Source organism: Phallusia mammillata, chromosome 7 (genome assembly GCF_965637545.1).
Source record: "Phallusia mammillata chromosome 7, kaPhaMamm4.hap1.1, whole genome shotgun sequence".
Classification (NCBI taxonomy): domain Eukaryota; kingdom Metazoa; phylum Chordata; class Ascidiacea; order Phlebobranchia; family Ascidiidae; genus Phallusia; species Phallusia mammillata.
This window is the reverse complement of record NC_137258.1, coordinates 20709617-20729937: the sequence shown is the minus strand read 5'-3', so window position 1 is coordinate 20729937 and position 20321 is coordinate 20709617. Positions and strand designations below refer to the sequence as shown.

General features: G+C 38.0%; 3 protein-coding genes across 5 annotated transcripts; 2 read left to right on the top strand and 1 right to left on the bottom strand.

The window, feature by feature from the left end:
• The first annotated feature begins 894 nt into the window (after positions 1-894).
• LOC145238446 (uncharacterized) lies at positions 895-4033 on the top strand. The gene is made up of 5 exons (XM_080101632.1): positions 895-1092; positions 1154-1229; positions 1298-1471; positions 2197-2866; positions 3186-4033. Coding segments are annotated over exons 1-5 (969 nt in total). The 5' UTR covers positions 895-1044; the 3' UTR covers positions 3187-4033.
• Positions 4034-4194: 161 nt separating this feature from the next.
• On the top strand, positions 4195-6623 carry LOC145238445 (alpha-ketoglutarate-dependent taurine dioxygenase-like). The gene is made up of 5 exons (XM_080101631.1): positions 4195-4966; positions 5157-5286; positions 5425-5569; positions 5643-5844; positions 6271-6623. Exons 1-5 carry the CDS (start codon positions 4820-4822, stop codon positions 6523-6525), a joined length of 879 nt encoding a protein of 292 aa, XP_079957757.1. The 5' UTR covers positions 4195-4819; the 3' UTR covers positions 6526-6623.
• LOC145238444 (bifunctional 3'-phosphoadenosine 5'-phosphosulfate synthase 1-like) lies at positions 6549-17177 on the bottom strand. Of its 3 annotated transcripts, none has more exons than XM_080101627.1 (15): positions 17059-17177; positions 14378-14489; positions 14142-14257; positions 13927-14046; positions 13495-13633; positions 12622-12740; positions 11705-11818; positions 11170-11349; positions 10511-10648; positions 9337-9425; positions 8498-8670; positions 7825-7967; positions 7613-7738; positions 7392-7528; positions 6549-7127 (listed from the first exon to the last, which is right to left on the bottom strand). In XM_080101627.1, the coding sequence occupies exons 1-15, from the start codon at positions 17098-17100 to the stop codon at positions 7019-7021; spliced, it is 1857 nt and encodes a 618-aa protein (XP_079957753.1). In that variant the 5' UTR covers positions 17101-17177; the 3' UTR covers positions 6549-7018. The 3 variants fall into 3 exon arrangements, with proteins under 3 accessions (XP_079957753.1, XP_079957755.1, XP_079957754.1); XM_080101629.1 differs by lacking the exon at positions 17059-17177 and adding an exon at positions 15584-15680; XM_080101628.1 differs by lacking the exon at positions 17059-17177 and adding an exon at positions 14582-14756.
• Between the last annotated feature and the right edge of the window lie 3144 nt (positions 17178-20321).

Here is a 20321-nt window from a genome sequence, read left to right as displayed (position 1 = left end):
AGTCCATCCCTAGATAAAATAGTTTCGGAACATAGCCTACCACATAAAAACTGTTTAAGTGGCGCAGTTCAGTTGAGTTGATTTACAATATTTTTTATTTATTCGTGTATTTAGGAGGCAAATTTTTGGTGAAGTGGCGTTTGTGCCACCTTCGCAAAGTTTGCTGACTCGCTAAAGTTTGTTGTTTCCAATCTTGCTGTTAAAGCTAACATCACGTGGTTAACAATGTCTGGCCCGTATAGCAAGTGAAGCGGAACGTAAATAGATTTGCACAGCAAGGTTGCGCCATGATGGTGATTGCGACAAAAAGTTTTTTTCTTTAGGCGCGTTTACTTTACAATCTGTTTCGATAATGCACTTGCAATGGTGACTGATGTTTTAGTGTGTAACATTTTTGCGGTTTTTGTTTGTTTGAATAGTTTTTTATCTTATGTAGTAATTGCACTAAAGAAAAAAAAGACTACATTTGCATTGAGTATGACAATAATTTATGCATATTTATGTTAAGCTGTATCTGTTAATATTGATACAAAATTAATTTCTATACCAAAACCACTAATAACTAAAACATAAATAAACCCTGGCAAATTTACATTTTTGTGATTGAGTCAGCTTAATGGTTAAATTAAATAAAGACATGCTCGTAGCACATTTGAAGAATAACAGGAATCTTGCAGGCTTTAATATAGACAAACTACATTACAAAAGTGTAATGCCATTGCTATTATTCAAATTCTTGATGTCGGCTAACTTGTATATGACCCTTAAATTTTGGAACATATATTGTTAGTTTTTTACCAGGAATGTGAAAGTTTTGTTGGTTTTTTAGATCAATGCTACTTAACAACAATATCTGTCTTTTATACATACACTAAAGTGTGTAAATTGCTTTGTATTTGTAGCATGAAAAGTTAAAAAAAAATGTTTAAAAAAATGACAATTGGACAATGCACAAAAATGATGTGAAAGATCTTGCAATGTTTTCTGTTTTATGTTTAGTTCCAACTAATTCTCACTAGGTAAAACACTTAGCACTGTATCAAAATGAGTACTGGTACCATACCCCAATCGATTCCCATTCGACGAATCAAGGTACCTTAACAATGTGTGTATTCATTTATGCATTTTCTAACACAACTTCAATTATGTGCAGTTGAACCATATGTCTGAGCTGCCCCACGACTATGGAACAACTCCAGGTGGCACTTTGTTTTCAACTACTCCTGGAGGTAGACAAATATGACTGTTATAATACTGCTAAAACTTAACATTGTTTCATGCATATCTTTTGTTATAGGCACAAGAATTATTTACGACCGGTCATTTCTGCTGAAGTGCCGAGCATCACCAATGTCCAATACTCCACCAAGCAATCTACCTGATATTCCCGGCGTAACCAGCCCAGACAAATCACCATCAAAGGTTATTGGCAGAATTGAAGAGGAAAAAGAAATACCCAAGGAGAACGGAGGTGGGTGATTTTGCATACAATTGGGAGAAAATTTGCTTTTTTGAAAATACATTGATCAATTTTTAATGTAAGCAAGGGTTTTGTAAAAATGCACAAATTAGTTTTGTGAAATGTGCAGGGTTTAAAAGATATGCTTGTCACAAAACATTAAAACAGTACTGATCAGGGTGCTCAACCCATTGCAAAACAGACCTGTAAAAAGTAATTGCACACTCAGAAACTTTTTGAAAGGTTCTGAAATATGATTTACTGTGATTTATATCTCTAAAAAAGCACCTGCAAAACCAATAAGAGTCATGTTTTACAAGCACTTCTTGGGTTATCATTATTGAGATGTCAATCATATCTAAAAATTGTCAAGGGGCATTGGGCTCTGTGTTGTGTGTTTTTCGTAACTATCAAATATTAAATTTGATGGGATCTATATATGCATAAAATATTGCTCTTCACAAAATAAGTTGAAGCATAAATTAGTTTAAAATTTAATTTGCATGGTATTTATCAAAAAGCATACTGACTCACTATGTATGATGTAATCATTGCATCACATACTCTAATCCAATATTGACCAAGTTGTTGTTTCATGCTAGCAGTTTGTTAACATGCAAGCATGCTTGTTTGATTTTGTATGTTACTAATTATATATTTATACCTATTTAGTATCCTGCTGCATGAAATTATATCATAGTTTACGCTGAGAGATAGTCAACCCAGTTAGTGTGCAGGTTATTTTTGGCAACTCCGATCACCACCACCTCCTTTGCCACCCCCACCTATCCTCTCTCCGCTAGCTGCAGGATTTGATGCTTTTCCAGTGGCAAAAGGTCCTTTGCAACAATACAGACAGCGAAACTTCATGCAGCAAAATAGTGCAATTGTTGAGAAGACTTGTCTTAATGTGGCGAATTCAGTTATAAATGCCATGCACATGCCACCGCCACTACCTCCCATGCCAGACCACTATGATGCAAATAACAATCAATGTTCTGGTGATGGATTATGGCAATTGGCTCAACCAGGGTCTATTCAAACACCCAATCCAACATACCCTACCAGTCAGTTAAATGCATGGCGCCAGGCAAAGTTTAATCAAGTCATTTCACAAGCTGTATCGCAGACCATTGTCAATGCCCCACACCTCGTTCCAACAGCTACCAGGAATGTGCACAATACACAAGCATATAGAGGCAGAGGCAGAGGAATGTCCCAGTCAAATATACCTGGGAACCTTTGTAAGCCAATGCAGAAGTTGTTCATGTCCAAGCAAGGAAATAATGCCCAACATACTGGACAATTCAGTGACTGCGTTGAGCCATCTGACATGCCAATGTATGGCCAACTGCACCATGACAACCACCAACTAAAGGCTGTTGATGAAAATTCGAATGTCATATAGTAAGATAAAGCACAAGCACAACAACTTCACTACTTACACAGCACCAGTACAGTGTCAGTTTAAGTGCACATGGCGTGGTTTGGTTAAGCACAGTTGAGCATTTAGAAAATATATATTTTACCGTGCATTGTTAGTGTGCTGCTTTGGAGTTCTAAATTTGCATGGCTTGGCTTATGTATTCTGCATGTGTTGACTTCTGTTCCTTATAACATTCTCTGTGCCTTGCTTCTTCTGATACGTGTCGGCGTTCGCATATGTTCCATTCACCTCATTTCTCTTGAAAATTCATATCAATGTCCTGTTTTTTTCTCGATGCAGATTCCCACAAAGAGGAGGACCAGTTCGACATGGAAATTTGAATCCGTATTTCAGCTTTGTGCACTATCAAAAAAACAAACAAAAAAACTACAACCTTCTTTAATTGGACACTTTGGACATGGTCTAACAGTTCTTTAGCTTTCTTGTCCGAACCATTGCGTGTCTGACGGGATATATAGACCCGTTTTTGCTTGGTGTTCTGTTTGTTACCGGATATTAAAACATTTGTATTTTTAATGTAACGGTCGCTTGCATCAACTGGGCAGTGGCACAAATCCTATATGTATGTGCCTGTGTGTATGCCTGATACTTCTGTACCCCTTTTTGGCCACAGTGGTTGTGTGTCGGAATTTGGAATGGGCTAGAGCAGAGATTATGAGTTGATGCAATGCTATGCAACGCAACATGCTGGTTGCACACAGATGCACCCGTAATGATTTGATTTCTTCCTAAACATGAAGCTATGCTATGTTTGATTGTTGGCCGCCCCTAATACCTTCAAATCCCTTAACGTAAGCATTCTTGTGTTTGTTAGTTTTCTGTAGATGTGTTGAATTGGTGTTGAGTTTGTTTAGTTTTTGTGTTGAAACGTAACTTGTTCCGCAAAAACAAACGCTGGTCTTAGACCTGTCGAGTGCCTTTCATGAAGAACCAAAGTTTTGGCACCACCAAATAACCGTCACTTTAATGTAGTATCTCAAACCTTTAAGCACTGTCACCTGTCTTGTTTTGTGCCAAGCCTTGTTTCGTCGACTGCGGGAAACCCAGAAAGCTTTTTTTGCTATTGCCCTGGTTTTTGTGTGGCATTGAGTTTACAATAAAAATTTCGTTTACGGTTTCACGAATAACTACAGAATGCACAAATCAGGCTTGCAATTTACATTTAAGAAAACGCCCACGGTAAAGGCAGAATAAAGTGCAACAAACTTGCAGCCATTGAGTGTATGTATTTACAGTTTATAGACCAATTTTCAAGTTTTTCAAAAAAAAAGAAAAATGAAAAGACGTTTGTGGCTATGCTTATAAAAGGGGGTGCATGTCTAATGGTATCGAGAAGATATCTAGCAGTATCGGATATACGGGGAGATATTGAAATACGAATTACTGTATTAAGATTTCAATAGATTGAACCAGCGTTCACAGAAGAAGTCGGTAGGTAAACAGTATGGTTGGTTCGACGCATAAGCCATGTCCGTTTGTCCAACCAGGACGTCAGGCAGTGTTCCGTTTTTCGTAATCTTGATCGCCGAAAAAAGTCCTAAATGAGATGAATTGTTGTGCAAAATTATATAGTAAATTAGAACTTTGTATTTCAGAACTTACAAACGGTTTTACTAAATAAATAATAAAAAATTTATACATGTGTATTGTTTTTATTTCGGACAAACCAAACAGGGGATACTCCCTTTTTGATTGGGTCGGTTGTTGCACGACACGACACCAAACTTTTCACATAATTTCCGTGTACTTTTGATTGATCATCATTTAGCCAACTATATTCATCAATGACAATTGGATAAAGTGAAAATGCTAATAAAATTGTGACTTGACTTGACCGTATGCTTAAATGATTTGGTTTAATATATATTTAACTATATGTATTTTTGTGGTAAAAAATCAGACGTGTGTGTCTGATGGCCACTAAATTTTACACATCAAAGGTGCTGCCTATTGGTTTAGAGGTTTTTGGATTAAACCTTAATCAACCGTTGGAGCAGGCAGTTATTCAGCAAATAAAGAAGGATGTAACAAAACACAGGCTTGTTGTTTTTCGTAATCAGGTTAGTCCTTGTTAAGAAGTTATTAGATTTATTGTAGCAGTAAATGTATGTGTAATTTGGCAAAGCTTATTTAAACCCATTCATAACAAGAAAAACAAAAAAATTATAAATACAACTGAAAAAAAAGTATGATGTTTAAAGAAAATGTTATTGTAGTGTTTGGAAATAACGTACCTGCCTTATTCTTCAGGGAAAAGTCAGTGGTTCAAAGCATGTTGAGATCAGCAAATACTTTGGTGAAATAGACAACACTACATTCTATAAGCACCCAGCATCACCATGTGTTGATATATTTTGTGTATCAAATGATCCAGAGAAGGGTACAAAAGTTGTTTCTTACTATCTTTTTGTATTTTTAAGTCGGAGACTTGTTTCAGCTCAATATACTGTTGTTTATGGACTTTCAGCATTTTACTAGGGATTATTTGATAATTTTTTATGACAGTATTTTTTTGCAGGTTGTACTGGAGTTGGGATGTCAGGTTGGCATATTGATGGGACATTTAGATCTTGCCCATATGCCTATTCCATATACCACATGTTGGAAGTCCCAAAACAAGGTGGAGATACAATGTTCATCCCTTTAACAGAGATTATTTCAAAGTAAGAACCTTTCAGAAAACGCTCAGTTTGTTAATGTACACTGCTTGTATTTTAGTTTTGTATTTTTTTGAAGACTTTCACCTGAAACCAGAAGTAAATGGGAAAGGCTTTCAATGGTTAGCGATCGTAGGGGACACATTGTGCATCCTTTAATTTACAAACATCCTAAAACTGGGAAACCCACTCTATGTATGCACCTTGGTATGACAACAGCATTTGTCTATGACTTTGACAGAAGCAAGGATATTAAAGATTTTGAACCAACCGGCCCAGAGGTTGGTGACGATGTAATTTTGTTAAACACACCATGGTGCTGCTTTTAAAATGATTATGTATCCATTGCAGTGATTCTTAATTCTGTTACTCTCATTTCATGTTTAAGGGTTTATTAACGAAATGTGGACGTGCATGAGAATGTCTGACACTTATTTCAATCATTTGCTACCAAAGATAGCTTTGTATGTTTTTCAGCTTTCAAAGGGTACAGGAAACAAATTTAAGTTATTTGTTCAGTATGCTGCAAACCCTAAAGGTTGAGAACACTGGTCTGGTATAATTTAGCAATTTTTTCATCAATACATGTAAATGACCACCTCACATAACAGTTTTTGTAGCATTTAAGTGCTATTTGTGCTTGAACATTTTATGTTTAGACATGCACAATTGTTTCTAACAGTATCATTACTTTTTGCATCTCTAAGGAAACTGCTGCAATTCTCAAAGAGATTGAAACTGCAATAACTGATCATGCCTTGGTATATTCCCACAAATGGATGAAGGAAGGTGACTTCATTATATCTGATAATCTTGCAGTTGGTCACCAGGCTGGGCCCATTCCTCCAAGTGTGGCAGATGCTGGGCTAAGGGTGCTACATAGAGTAACTGTTATGGGCACTGTGCCACCATGTAAAGACTATGATTTTATTCCCCCTGACTGTGAAAACTGTTCCTACTAGTATATCATCGTATTGTCTCCAAGTGGAGAAAAATGTTTTTATTTGACAGCACTTTAATGACTCTGGAATTATGCAAGCAAATACAAGTTGCAATTATATGGAATAAGCAAATTCTAGATAAATACCTACAAGGCAATTACAAGTAAACAAAAAATACCCACAGCCACAGATATAATATGTATCTGGTGAACTATTTTACATTTATAAACATTTGACATGCAAAAGGCACAACAACCAGCTCAACGTTCAAGTCAGTGCATTTAAACAGAACTAAATAGTACGACTCTAAAATACATTTAAGGGCATGTCATAAGATAACAACTGTATTACTGCTGTTGTACATATACTTATATATATATAAGCTGTCTGCAAACAATTGCTGTTCTTGGTCATTTAAAATTTAACTACAGTTTGTTGGTGGTCACCATTACACTGCTAAGGGGATTGGTGTCATCAGAAAGCACCGATAGGGTAAACATGTTGGTGTAGGATTTTACGTTGCCTTGGGAAGAGATTGATAGTAATCAACCAACACCTGCCAAGCTGCTGGTGCCATAAAGCCTTCTGGAAGATTCTCACCTTCTCTAGCTGTACGACGCATCCTAAAAACAGAACCAGATTTTATTTTTTTATCAATCACAATTTATTGTTTGGTAAGAAGAGAAAATAAGAATTAATGAATGTAATTCTTATTTAGAGCATGTACAGAAACTAATTCAGAATAGGTCAACGTTTTGCGCAATCATTAAAAACAAAGCGATAGGAGTGCTTTTTGAATCGGCACACATCTCCAGGCAAACACATCACTTTTGCTCATACTAAAACTGAGGCAAAAACAGTCATATTTATCTTTTTGAGCTTTGTACCTGGTGCCAGAAATGAATTCAAAATCTTCATGGCGCTCTTGGTCATAAAAGTCCATTCGCTTCAGCTTCTTGTTGTAGGCAGCCACTCGGAATGGGACAATTTCAAGTTGGCTCAAACCAGGAGCCATTGTAAGCACCTAAATTACATTTAAAAAGTTTAACACCATCAAGCATAAGTTTTTTATCAGTGCAAAGAAAGTGAGTTCCTCTACCAAACCTACCTTGCGTCCATGAGAATGCTCATAGAGATCTCTCTTCTCACAAGGATGTGGCATACCAGCTGGATCACGACCGACAATGTAGAAGTTAGCCCCAGTTGCCATTCTTGCCTTAGCATGCCATTGAACCTGCAGCATTTAAATGAATTTAAAGCTGAAATCATGTTTACAAACACCAAGGTTTACTGTAGTAAGCATTTTCCAAAGTTACAAACCTCAGTGGGTCCTGCATACATCATTGGTGAGGGGAATATTGCAACCACAGTGGAGGATGGATCAAGCACTCCTTCGCTAAGCACAGCAGCATGTTGCTTCATGCGTGTCTCCAGTGGTACATCATCAGATTTGGTCCAGCCACCTGAAACAAACAATGTGATGTAAAATCATTCAACAGAAAAAGTACGCCACGTTTGTTGAAATAGGACACAGGGTTTTTGTCAACCTTTTTGGCAGTACAGACTTCTTGTTACAACGTTCTAATTTAGGCAGCATGATACGAAACCATTGATGTAGCCACAAATGTCCTATTTTTAGTGGTGGATTCAGCCAATTCGCACCCTTTCTATGGAACCGTTTCACGAAATTTTATAAGATCAGCGAACCGGTTAGCATTACTGATAACAGTCAATGGAAATATGACTTTTTGTAACAGAACCGGCTGAAAATTATGACTTTCGTGATAGAACCGGCTGACAACAAATTTAAATCCCACCACTGACTATTTTCCCAAATTTTTTATTATGCACATTTTTAGTCTCAGTGTTTTAAACTTGCTTGGCTTCCTCCAAATATAAATTGTTGACCCCTTAACATTTTTTGCTAGGCCATCGTACAAAGCATACAAATTTAACACAAAGGCGAGTATTTGCCGCCCAGTTTGGTATTTACCTAGTGGGTGAAGTAATAGCACAGGATTCTTGTAGCCACGTTCGATCAGCGAACGTCTAGTGTCCTGCATAAGTAGAGCGTGTCCGTTGTGCACCGGGTTTCGTAGTTGGAAAGCGAATACTGCATCTGCGTTCATTTCCCTAAACTTTTCACGCAACTCTAGAGGAGTCAACCTGCACAAAATAAATTGTGAAGTAAACTCCCAATAATGTAGCTGAAAATTTTTGTGGTGGGTCTGCACAAAAGAACAAAAATTTGAAAACCAATTTTGTTACGTTAGACGGCTATTTTAGCCGATACCGCCTGTGTCTTGTCACCACTGATGTGACCTTCTAGGTCAAAACACTGTGCACTGTCTCGTTGGGTCGATGCGTTTACAATTCTTTTCGATTGAATACATCATAAAAAAATTGTAATGTTGACTAAAATTTAACTAATTTTACCATATACTTTGCTAGGACTGTCGTTGCGGCGGGTGCAGCATTTGTAGGGGTAAAGCATGACAACTTTATTGCCACACTAGTTAATGCTTTCAGTTTCTTAGTGTTTTGGGGGCAAAACCGCCAGGCAAAACCAAAGCAGGAAATACGTTTATACCTGTACACGACCCTTCTTGAATCAGGAAATGCTTTTCGGCTTTTTTAGATGCACAGCATGCGTATTACATATTTAATATCTTTCCTACAGTGCAAGAGACTTAGTACAATGAATTTAAATACACTGTACATTTTTCGCAGCACATAGTATGTCCGTTGTAACAAAAACGTCGGAAACAAGCAATTTCCGTTCGACGCGGATATTATCGCCTCTGCACTAAAACGAAACATTTAAGCACTTGCCTGTATTTATCCAGGCCATCGCCCCACGTAATACGTTCCAGTACTTCGATATCTCCACCACACAGCCAATTTCCACCTTCTAGCACCATCTGCACAAACGCAACCGCAAAGTTAGGAAGTTATGAAAGGATATTTTAAGCCCTGTATACATTTCCTGCATATGTTTTATAAATCATAAATGAATTATGACTACCTTTAGCAAAAGTCAAGCTGATGTTTCATGTATTTAAAAAAAATGCTCTAGTAAACTGGTATTTGTTTCGAGATACGATGTAATACAGCGACTAAATTAGTGTTTTCATTTTGAAATTTCCTGCAGTCATGAATTAATGACCCTGAATCGTCGCGGTCATTTTCTCTACTTGCAAGGAGATTTGATTAAGAAGTAAGGAAATATTAGTAAACTGAAAATTGTTAGGGGTCATATATATTACGTTGAACTGTTACATCCAAACACCTTTAAACGTAAGTACCGTGCAATATCGTCCGTACTATATGGTTGTCAATCAGAACAGTGTCGTAGGTGTGAACAAAAGAGTAGTTTCATTACGTGACTGTAACCGGAAATGGTGGTAAATCATAGTTTTAAACCGGCGTTTTGAACAATAATATGAACTCAATCGCATAGAATATATGGTGGTGGCCTGGTAAGCCAAACCACACAATGACTATAAACGGTAAAAGGGCCGAAAGTGTGATATGTACACTTTGCGAACAAAGGATACGAATTAGTAAATACGAGACGACGCTGATATGTAAGAAAACGCCTTAGAACGCCAAGCCAAGGTCCCGTAACTCCAAGTAAGGGTTAAGCTTTATAGAGTTAGGACACGTTTAAACTAAAACATCGGTTCTATAACTATATTTATTGTTGTCACTCCAGACAATTTTATTTATCTACTTTGAAAAACTGGATTTGTCAAATATGACGTCACAAAATGATGAAGTCACAGGTATAAGGAATAATTTTGTATGTACCCTGCAAAATGTAAAATTATCTTTTGGGGTTATTACCCATGTGCTGAGAACCAACGACTTAAAGTAAAGATAATGTCTGAAAAAGTTTGAACAGGGGCTTATCCCAAAACGCAAAAAAATCCAAAACTTGTATGGGCTATTTTGAAAGCACGCCTTAACCGTTGTGACGAAAATATTGTGACCAATATAACTTTACCTTGATGTATGGGTGATCCTTATGGGCAGTTCCCCATTGACGCGAGCACCTCTCCTCAATGCGATGTTCGTAAAACTCGGGGTTGCGCAAGACTGCCTTCATATTTCCCTCGTACGTCAGCACAAACTCAGTAACGCCCTGCGCGGAAAACAAGACATAAAGGTCACGCTTGGTAACTTCACAGGGATGTCCGTGGATCTTAGGGTCCACGTATCAATGGTAAGGGAGAAATGGACTAAATACTAGTGGTTTAACAATGTGACATTCAAAGGCTATAAACGATGGTGTACAAAAAAATGTGCTCACAATTACACGTTGCTATTCATAGTACGACAAGTTGTATACAATGCACTTCCAGCGTTACAAGGTTTTTAATACTACTACTATTCAACAGTGCAGGGAACATATGGACAAAACATTAGGCCACTCGGACTTTGTATTTAATTCTGACCATCAGATAGGTCTTGTACAGTGTTCTTGTAACTTGTATTACTTGTAATTTGTGCATTAGTTTGTCCAGGACAAACATTTACATTGTGGAAACTGGCACATATTTGACACCCACATGTGCATCCCAGAGCCAGTCACCGCGTTTTAACCATATCACGTAGACTTTTTAACCATAAGTAAACAAAACACCAATGATACGCCTGATTTACCTCTAGACGTTTCTTATCCTCGTCACGCATAGGCAGAACGATGGGAATTGATTGGTTGACTGGCTCACCACCAAGCAGACAGCCAAAATGCTGACACTGCAAAAATTCCTTTTCCCGCATAAATCCAGTCAAAGGACTTGCCCATCCTTCCGAAAGAACTTGCAGCCATTGCAGGTCGAGCTGCAAAGCAGGGAATAGTAAAGTCACAAGCTGGAAACGCGAGTTTTGTCAATATTTGATGTGGCATGTGTGACACGGTCTCGCATCTAGGTCGCTAGGAAGAAGCACAAGAGGCCCGCGAAACCTTGCAGGGTATACAGCAAGCCGGAAAACCTGTGTTACTGGACCTTACGATGGTCAGTGTAAACAACTGTATGATGTTTTATAAGCTGGGATAACGACTCCACCATGTTTCTACGACTGTTTACTATACGGAACGTTCAAACTTACTTTTTAAACGAAAAATAGGTTAATTGCTTGACATAAGCACTCATCAACGATAAAACATCCATAACAAACTTCAAACAAGCCATACCTTGGTGATTTCGAAAGCGGGTAGTGATTCGGCCTGAGCTCTGGTAGCTGCTAGCTGATCTGGAGCAATAAAGAGTTCTTGTACAAGATTGGATGATTCGTACGGAATGATCCCCTGCAAAATTACGAATGTTTAGTCTTGTGGTCATTTGCCCTATGTAAGCAGGCGGTGTGTTGTACAAAGTCATCATTTGGTACACTATTGCATCAGCAATCCAAAGTGCTTACAGGAAACATACCCATGGCAAACAAAAGGCGTTGTGGCTTGCTCGCCAAACTGTACAGGCCTTGGTGTGTGAAAGTTCGCCATCAAATACAATTTTTGCTACATCATTCGTTTCAACAGTGACTTGACTTGGACGTTTTACCCACAAATTTGACATCCATTAATACAACGTGATAAATATACTGCAGTCATCGTTAACTAAGCATGATATCAGCACACTAAGTGCTTGTAGAGTTATAGTGTAACCAAGCTTTAGCAAACAAGAAAAGTTGTGGTTACTCGACAATCTGAACAGAGGCCAGCATACAGATGCGTACACGAAATTTTTGCTGTATCATCCGTTTTATACGTGACGTTACAATTGCTATCTGACCACAGGTTAGGTTTAGTGTAAGTTACAACGGTAATGAATGATTTAGCGGCAGTTTACTTCCGAAAAACGACGAGTCAATATTGCATGGGTATGAGACTTTCCGTTAAAGGCCTGGTGGTGATTATCAGAAATCACGAATTTGCGCAGTCACTGGAGGTCAAAGTTCAGTGGTATAATGTACTTTCTCCTAACTTAACACAGCTGGGTCAAGGACCTTAATTCAAAACGCTTTTTGTGTCACAGTGGCAAGAAACACAGTTCAAACTTTTTTTAAGCAACTTTGTGACTGTAAAATTTAACAGTTTGGACATATGCTTACCCTTTCCATTAGTGACCCAGCTACTTTCATCATGCATTCGGAAACTGACTGTTCCGCCGTTTTTACAACGACTTCAGGGCTCTCTGGAGGTTCGTACGGGGAATCAATGCCAGTGAAACCTATCAGAGGGACAAGAGGTTGTTTAACGAGGCCACTCAAAACACTGATAACTTTTGTAACAATATAAATGTGCTTCAACTAAGGCAATTGGTATAACGCATACAAAAATTACACAGTGCAATGTTAAGCTAATCCAATCAGGCGTTTTTGAGCAAGAAACAAAGTATGTGGACATTTCACATGCACAGTGCACAAATACAGTACGATATGTTAAAGCAAATACAAAAGAAAGTTACATGCAAATCCAAATGAAAATGTACCAAAAAAACACAAAACACAGTGCAGCCGAAAGCCATCCCTTGTGTCAAAGTGATAAAACTCAACGAAAAACGAGGTTTTTAAAGGTTGTGGTCAGCGTTACTTGCTACTATAAAACAATTCTACGCGTGGAAGAAATCATTTGACTACCTTTTATGATACCCTGACGGGCTTTTTTGTACAGGCCTTTGACATCACGTCGCTCACACTCACTGATGGGTGTGTCAACGTAGACCTCTAGGAATGGCAACTTGCCGTTTTGGTGTGCGGTACGGGCACTGTCCCTGTCCTGTGCAAAGCCACGTTATTCAGTTAGCAGTGTTGCCAGTAGCTACTACGGCATTTCAGGCTGCGTGATTGGTTGATTTGAGGCAGAAACGCGATTGAATATGATTGGTTTAGGCATAAAGTGCAAGCAATGTCATGCAAAACACAGCAAAACCATGCAGTGAACTCTAAAAATTGTTGTTGATTTGAAGGTTTTGGATGCCATACCCTTGATCTGTCCGTTCCTGGCCTTTTTGTACAGTCCTTTTACGTCTCTTCTCTCGCATACGCCCAGCGGTGTATCAACAAACACTTCCACGAATGGTAGATTGGATTTCCCGTGGACACGTCGCGCACTTAAACGGTCCTGATTTGGTCGAGTGAAAATTACACAGTCATTGGTACAAAAATTGAATTTTAAAGTTGCTGGTTGATTATATTATTTTTAAGAGCCAATCACAGTTGTTTACAGCTTGTTATACATACCAACTAAATTATACAATTTAACGAGAAAATTGTCATGCAAAATTAGATTTCAATTGCTTAAAATTTTGTCCTGGTTTAATAATTATTTTTTATGTAAGTTTTCTTTGTTAGCAAGAGTTAACTACTGTATATAGACATAATTTGGCACATAAATTAAATGCTCTTAAAACACACCTTCCTGTATGGGGAAATAAAAGACACCAGGCACACCACTCCAGCATCTGCAAACAGTTTTGCAACTTCTCCAATTCTTCTGATATTCTCTTCTCTATGTTTTGGCGAAAACCCAAGATCCTATCATACAAAAATCAAAATTTACTCCTAACAGAGCACGAAAAATATCTATCAGGTGTTACTGTAGACATTTGGATGTAATTAAGTATAACAACCTTGTTTAATCCATGTCTAATATTGTCCCCATCCAAACTGTAGGCAGGAATACCCTTTGAACACAAGTACTCTTCTAACTTCATGGAGACAGTTGTCTTTCCAGCACCAGAAAGACCTGTTAAAATAAAAGATAAACATTGTAAATGAGGTGGAAGAGTTTTTTTTATCATGATAAAAATTTTAAATTATTTTTGTGCCTTTTTTGGTTTTTTATGAGTTGAAAAAACAGTCACACCTGTAAACCAGATGGTACATCCCCGAAATCCTCCTCTGGTTCCCATAACTTGTCCACGCTTGTCGCGGGACACATGGTGCTGTTGGTACACGATGTTCGATGACATTGGTGGCTGCAAAAACATATTTTTTTTAGTTGGTTGCATAGGGTTTAGTTGGAAATGGAAAACTTAAACTATTTGACTGATTAGTAGCACAAACTTACCATCCAGCCCAGCCGCTGGTTTTTGTTATTGTGCATAATGAAAGTTATAAACGTTTCGAACAACGGGATGCTCGCATAAACAGTCAGGATGAAGCTTAAATGTGCAAACAAATCAGGCTAACTGAGCAACGTTGGTAACACAAACGTCAGGGATTAGAAAAACTTCCCTGAAAAGATTAAATTCGACACACTCTATTACTTCCACACAATACCGATTACACTCTTGGTTTATTAATCCGATTTTACAGTCTGAACTTATAGGTTTATACGTCCGATTTTAACAGTCTGAACTTTGCACTGCTACTGGACGCCAGCAAAAGTTCACAACCACATGATACAACTGACACTTAGTCTAGTAAGCAGAGCTTCTAACCGCAATGCAATGGATTAGTATAATTCTGCCACGTCCACCGGATTTGCAACGAGGCTACAGGTAATTCAGTACAGCAAATCGAACAATGGGACAATACGCACGATAATATGTCAATTGTTCGTTTGCGTTAGCATCACGACAAACGGAAAAGCTAAAAACATTAACAAATTACATCGCCACAGACACCCCGTTCCCACCAGTCAGTCTGACCATATTTAATGCTGCGTTCGCTTTATATGTATCAGCTAATAATGCAAGCTGGCTGCAACGTTTTACCCTTGGCCGAAAAAGTTTCGAAGGCATGTTTACTATGATATGCGGTCAAGCCAACATGTGTTTCGTGCCACGGGAAGCACAAGGTGCAACGTTGTGACCGTATGTCGATAAACAACATTTGTCAGTCGGTTTTACATGCACATGTTATGATATTCACAGCGTGAACTGTTAACGAGCCGCTTTTCGTGACGCGCCTGTTATGGTTCGACTGGTCAAGCAAGATTTTCAAACGCTGTGTAGCATATATATACTATTCAAAACGTGAGCAAAATGGCAAGCCCACTTACATAAAGTACATAATAGTTTTCACTCAATACATCTAACTATTCGAATACAGTAAAACAAAAACGTACCTTTTTAATTACGTCGTCAAGGAAAAAAAGTTACCGCAAATTATTTTTACTTAACTAATCAACCTGCGGAAAACAATTCAAAACCAGTTAACTGACGAACTCAAAAACCAAGACTGATACTTATCAGATGTTTCAAAGTACGAGCACTTGCTTATTTTTTCTCGTCGGTTATCCTAATTCTATAACAATGTCTACTAAACTTGCCCAGCAACATATCTTACTGCCGACAAGCCACGTTGCTACATAGAAAGGTTTTACGCACTGGTAGCCATGTACAGCGGTAGATTTACTACCCGACGTGCCTACGACCTCGGGCAAAGTAGAAACCTGCTTGTTCGATTCTGTTTGTTTGTAAGTTATCAACATTTACAGCACCTTGCAGGTCGTAAAGACTTTACCGGGTCAACGAACTTTGCTGTTTACTAGCTGGCCTCTGTTTTCTGGAAAGCAAGGTTGTTCACTCGCGCAATTCAATCTTTGGTCGACCTATCGTGCTGTTCTTTTTTCTGTAAACTTTGTCCTGACAGGCTTGGCTGCCTTGGCCAGCATACGCCGGTTTTCAAGCAAATACCGGCACTTCTGCCTTTTTTCAATCGTCAAAAGCCAAAATTATCGAGAAAGAAAACCCGCTGTACTATTCACAAACGCCGGTTCTTTGCCTGTCTCAATGTTTGGGTCTAATCGCCAGGCAAACATTTCGATATCTGGCAAAATGTAGGCGATATATATATACGTTATTTATTCGCCGGTTCGGTAAACAACTTTGCCTTAAAAGGAGAACGGCGCTGTATGGTGATGAAACAAGCGGAAAGTTTCTTACCACTGACCGCTTACACTCTTACAGAAAAGGGTTTTTTGCCCAAAACGTCACAACTCCAAGCATTGCAACATGACTGGCAATGCAATGCAATGACAACATATGCCTTAGCACTTAGTACTATTGAAGCCCATTTCATGTAGTTCACTTGATAGTTGGATGCTTCACACTTACACAGAATAGATTTAAAAAGTCAACACAATGTCACCTTTTGTTATGGGTTATTGTTTTTCCCAATCTGAACTGTTTTAATACACACTAATAATAAACTGGTTTGTTGAATTTCTTAAATTGTACTTTTATGTACATCAATGAATCATTTTACCATCAAATGAGTAAGGACAATAAAAGTTACAACTCATTATTGCAACATTCCATTTACAAAAATAGTTTACACACAATGACCTTGCCAGTTTCGAGAAATCTTAGGTTAATGATTACACATAGGTGTGACAAACACACCTTTAAATTAAATTTAGACAAATAAAAAGGATTACACATAACATGGATTGGCAAAGTGACAAATTTTTGCAACAAAATTTATTCATGTAAAATTTCGTTCTGTTTCAGGTTTCACAGTCGAAAGTTAACAAGATTTATTATTACATTTTCTGCCATTATTATAATAAACAATAAATGTTAGTTTACATATATTTACCGATTCATGGTCTCCAACATCTGGTTGTCTGGATGATGCCATTGTTTAACAGAAAAACCTTACAGTTAAAAAAATATAAAAACCCTTTTTTAAACTCTTGCACCTTAGAAAAAACAAAACAATGATCAGTTTGATATAGAATATGAACAACTTTTAAAAAAGATGCATACAAATGGTTTTGTTGTTTATTGAAGGCATCAGATGATGTATTCATCTGATGCCTTAAGAATAAATGTTTTACTGATATTACTTATACTATCACAGTAGTCAACAAAATAGTTGTTAGACCTACTTCAGAGCAATATTGGCTTAACTGATAAGAAACATCGGGGTAAAATGTAAGGCAAACACAACATATGCTTCAAAGTATCAATGCAATGCTTGCAAGCTCATTTAAAACCATTTTAAGTCAAATAAAAAATACTGATGGTATAGCAACAGATTAAATAACTTTTAACATATAGGTATTTTAAAACTAAAAAAATCAAATGTTTACAATCTGTACTACTGATTTCAGTTTAATTGTTGCACTGCCGGAACCGTTCACTTTGCTACTTTTCTTACTACTGATGTTTGAAAAGTGAAATTTGTAGAAAAAATGTGAAATCATAGTCTTTATTTTAAGAAGCAAATAAAACAGAATGTGAAGTTAGATCAGAATCAATCATGCCCTATTTTTTAAAAAACTTAACCTTGTCACAATTTAGTCAGACCGACTGTTGATGACTAATAAGGCTTTGCTTATTTAACCAGTGACAGTATGTAAAGACTATGTTGAAAATTGAAACCATCTTATTTTATACGTTTTTGACAAGGCAAAAAACACGAACAGCACTAGTCGGAAGCCAACCCAAGTTGTTTGTCACATAAGAATTTACAAAACAGCTGTGGGGTTAGTGTGACGTGAACAATACAATAGGTACATAATTTTGTTCCAATTAGCTGTCGATCAGAACAAGCGAGAATCGATGACGGCCGGGGCTTCAGAGTTCAGAAAAAACCTGCAGTGCTCACTCAAGCATTACTGGTTAATGAGCGACATGTGCACTGGTGCGTGAGAAAACGTGGAAGTTTGTGAGATCATCCGTGGTTCGGTGCGGTTTGTCGGCAGTCGATTACCAAAATTAACATCGTGCACCTACAGATGTACACCACTGTATCCTACAATGCCTACTAAAGGATACAATAACGTACGTATGTTTCAAGGACTCCCCTGTTGAGTGTGGGCTTTACAATTTTTTTTCCTTACTTGTATCATAGTCACATCCCAGTCTGTAGAGTATGGCAGCTGCACGCACGATTTTGTTTTAACAAAAAAATTCTGGCACGGCGAATTTTCGGCGTTGCACGCGGAGATTTTGCACCAAAGGCGTTAATTGTCCTGTCTTAAACTCTATCGCTTGCCTTGCGCCTGTTGAAATTGGTCTTGCACGCCAATTTTTAGGCCGTGCACGCGCGCACGCGGGACATATAGGTCCTGCACGCACGAGATGTAAAGACATAGCATCATGTTGTAAAGACTATGGCCACATTGCAGTTGTATTACGTTGCTTCAGCAGTTGACGTTTAGTGGTTGAAATGACATAGCATCATGTTTGTTGTGAGTATTTCTCAAAAATAAAGTGATGCCTAAGATCGAATATGAGCGTTAAAACGACGTGAGACAAACAAGCATTTTGTGTTTGGGATTATTTGGTGTTCGTGTTTGCGGGATTAAGTGGTGGCAATTTCCTTCTGTTGCAGGGGTGTCAGGAAGTTTGCTTTCGTTTGTCTTTGAACGTCGTTTTAGATCTGTATCAAAATCGTATCAACTCGTTGTTATGTGTGTTTAGCGCCAGATGGTGCTAGGGGTGTTTTTACTTTCTGTCGTTCTCTTTTCTTCAAGTTGTTTTCACTCTTCTCAAGTTCTTGCATAATATGTTAATACAGAGTTCAATAAAGTACTGTGTCAGTCCAAAGGCGTAGCCAGGGAGGGACCAAAGGGCCATGGCCCCTCCCAAATTTTCAAAGTTTTACATTGATAAACTTAAATTTAGTGTAGTTTCGTCCCTCATCATTGTGGTTTCGTCTCTCAACTATCAAAGGAATATATTTATTACCAAAAATGACTTTTGTCACCAAGTTGTAAGCCGAAATCCATGCTTTTTTTTATTTATGTAGACATGGAATAAATCAATAAAGCGTTTGGCTGTTCCGTCGAACCACAGTTTGGCAAGTCACGTGTTTGGTAAAAGCACGCTGAGCGTTAGCAAAAAGTTGTATTAGACAACAAATCATTTGGCCCCTCCCAAAATTTTTGGCTGCCTACGCCACTGTGTCAGTCACCAGACAGTTGAAGACATACGCAGACCGACACGGCCCAATTTGGGCTAACACGAAGAAGTCACAACGGCCGGAAGAGCAAATTTCAACGTCCCAACTTGCATAAAAAATAGCACAAGTTTCTTTTTATAGGGTCATTTTCTGGTTAGAAATTGATTAATGAAGGTCCACCTGAAATGAAAAGCATAGAATTAAACCAACAAAATGGAAATAAGTAGCAAAGATATAGCCTATTAACCACCTAAAATCAGTTCTATCAAGCCAATTATAAATTCCAGCAGGCTAATTAACAACAATTGTTTCACTCTGACGAAGGGCCTGTTTATACACACAAACTATGCGATTAACAAATTTGTTTCTTGAACCACAATAGATACACAATCAGACAGCAGCCCCATAAAATAATGTCAATGTACGTTTCATTTCATACATAAATATAAGGGAGTATTCTTGAAAGGAGGATAGTTATGTTAGGAATATTTCTGATTTAGCCTCTATAACACACCTGCGCCATTGGTCACGTGACTTTTCAGCTACGGGGCGCGTTCTTATACGATCACTGTAGTCAGGACAAAAGTGGTTGATGCATTCATTCCATACGCAAACTTACAGTAAACGCACATTAGGCGTGCAATCAGTTACATCAGAGAACCTAATTGGACCTAAACTGAAGCTCAGATGTTTGAAACTAGCTAAGGTACGACCTATTCAACAAAAATGACGCACATAACCGCGTTTCAGCGCATTTCGTTTATTACGCTCTTCGCTCTGATTGGTCGATTGGCGTTCCAAAATGCGATTTTTATGACGTCACACACGGCCGAAGCAAGGCGAGGCAGGGTTAATTGCTAAAGCGCACTTCGATTTGTTTAAGTAAGTGGTGGTTGTTAAAATTGTTGCTAAAGTAAAACTCCGAATTATCCCAGGACTATTGGTTGAAG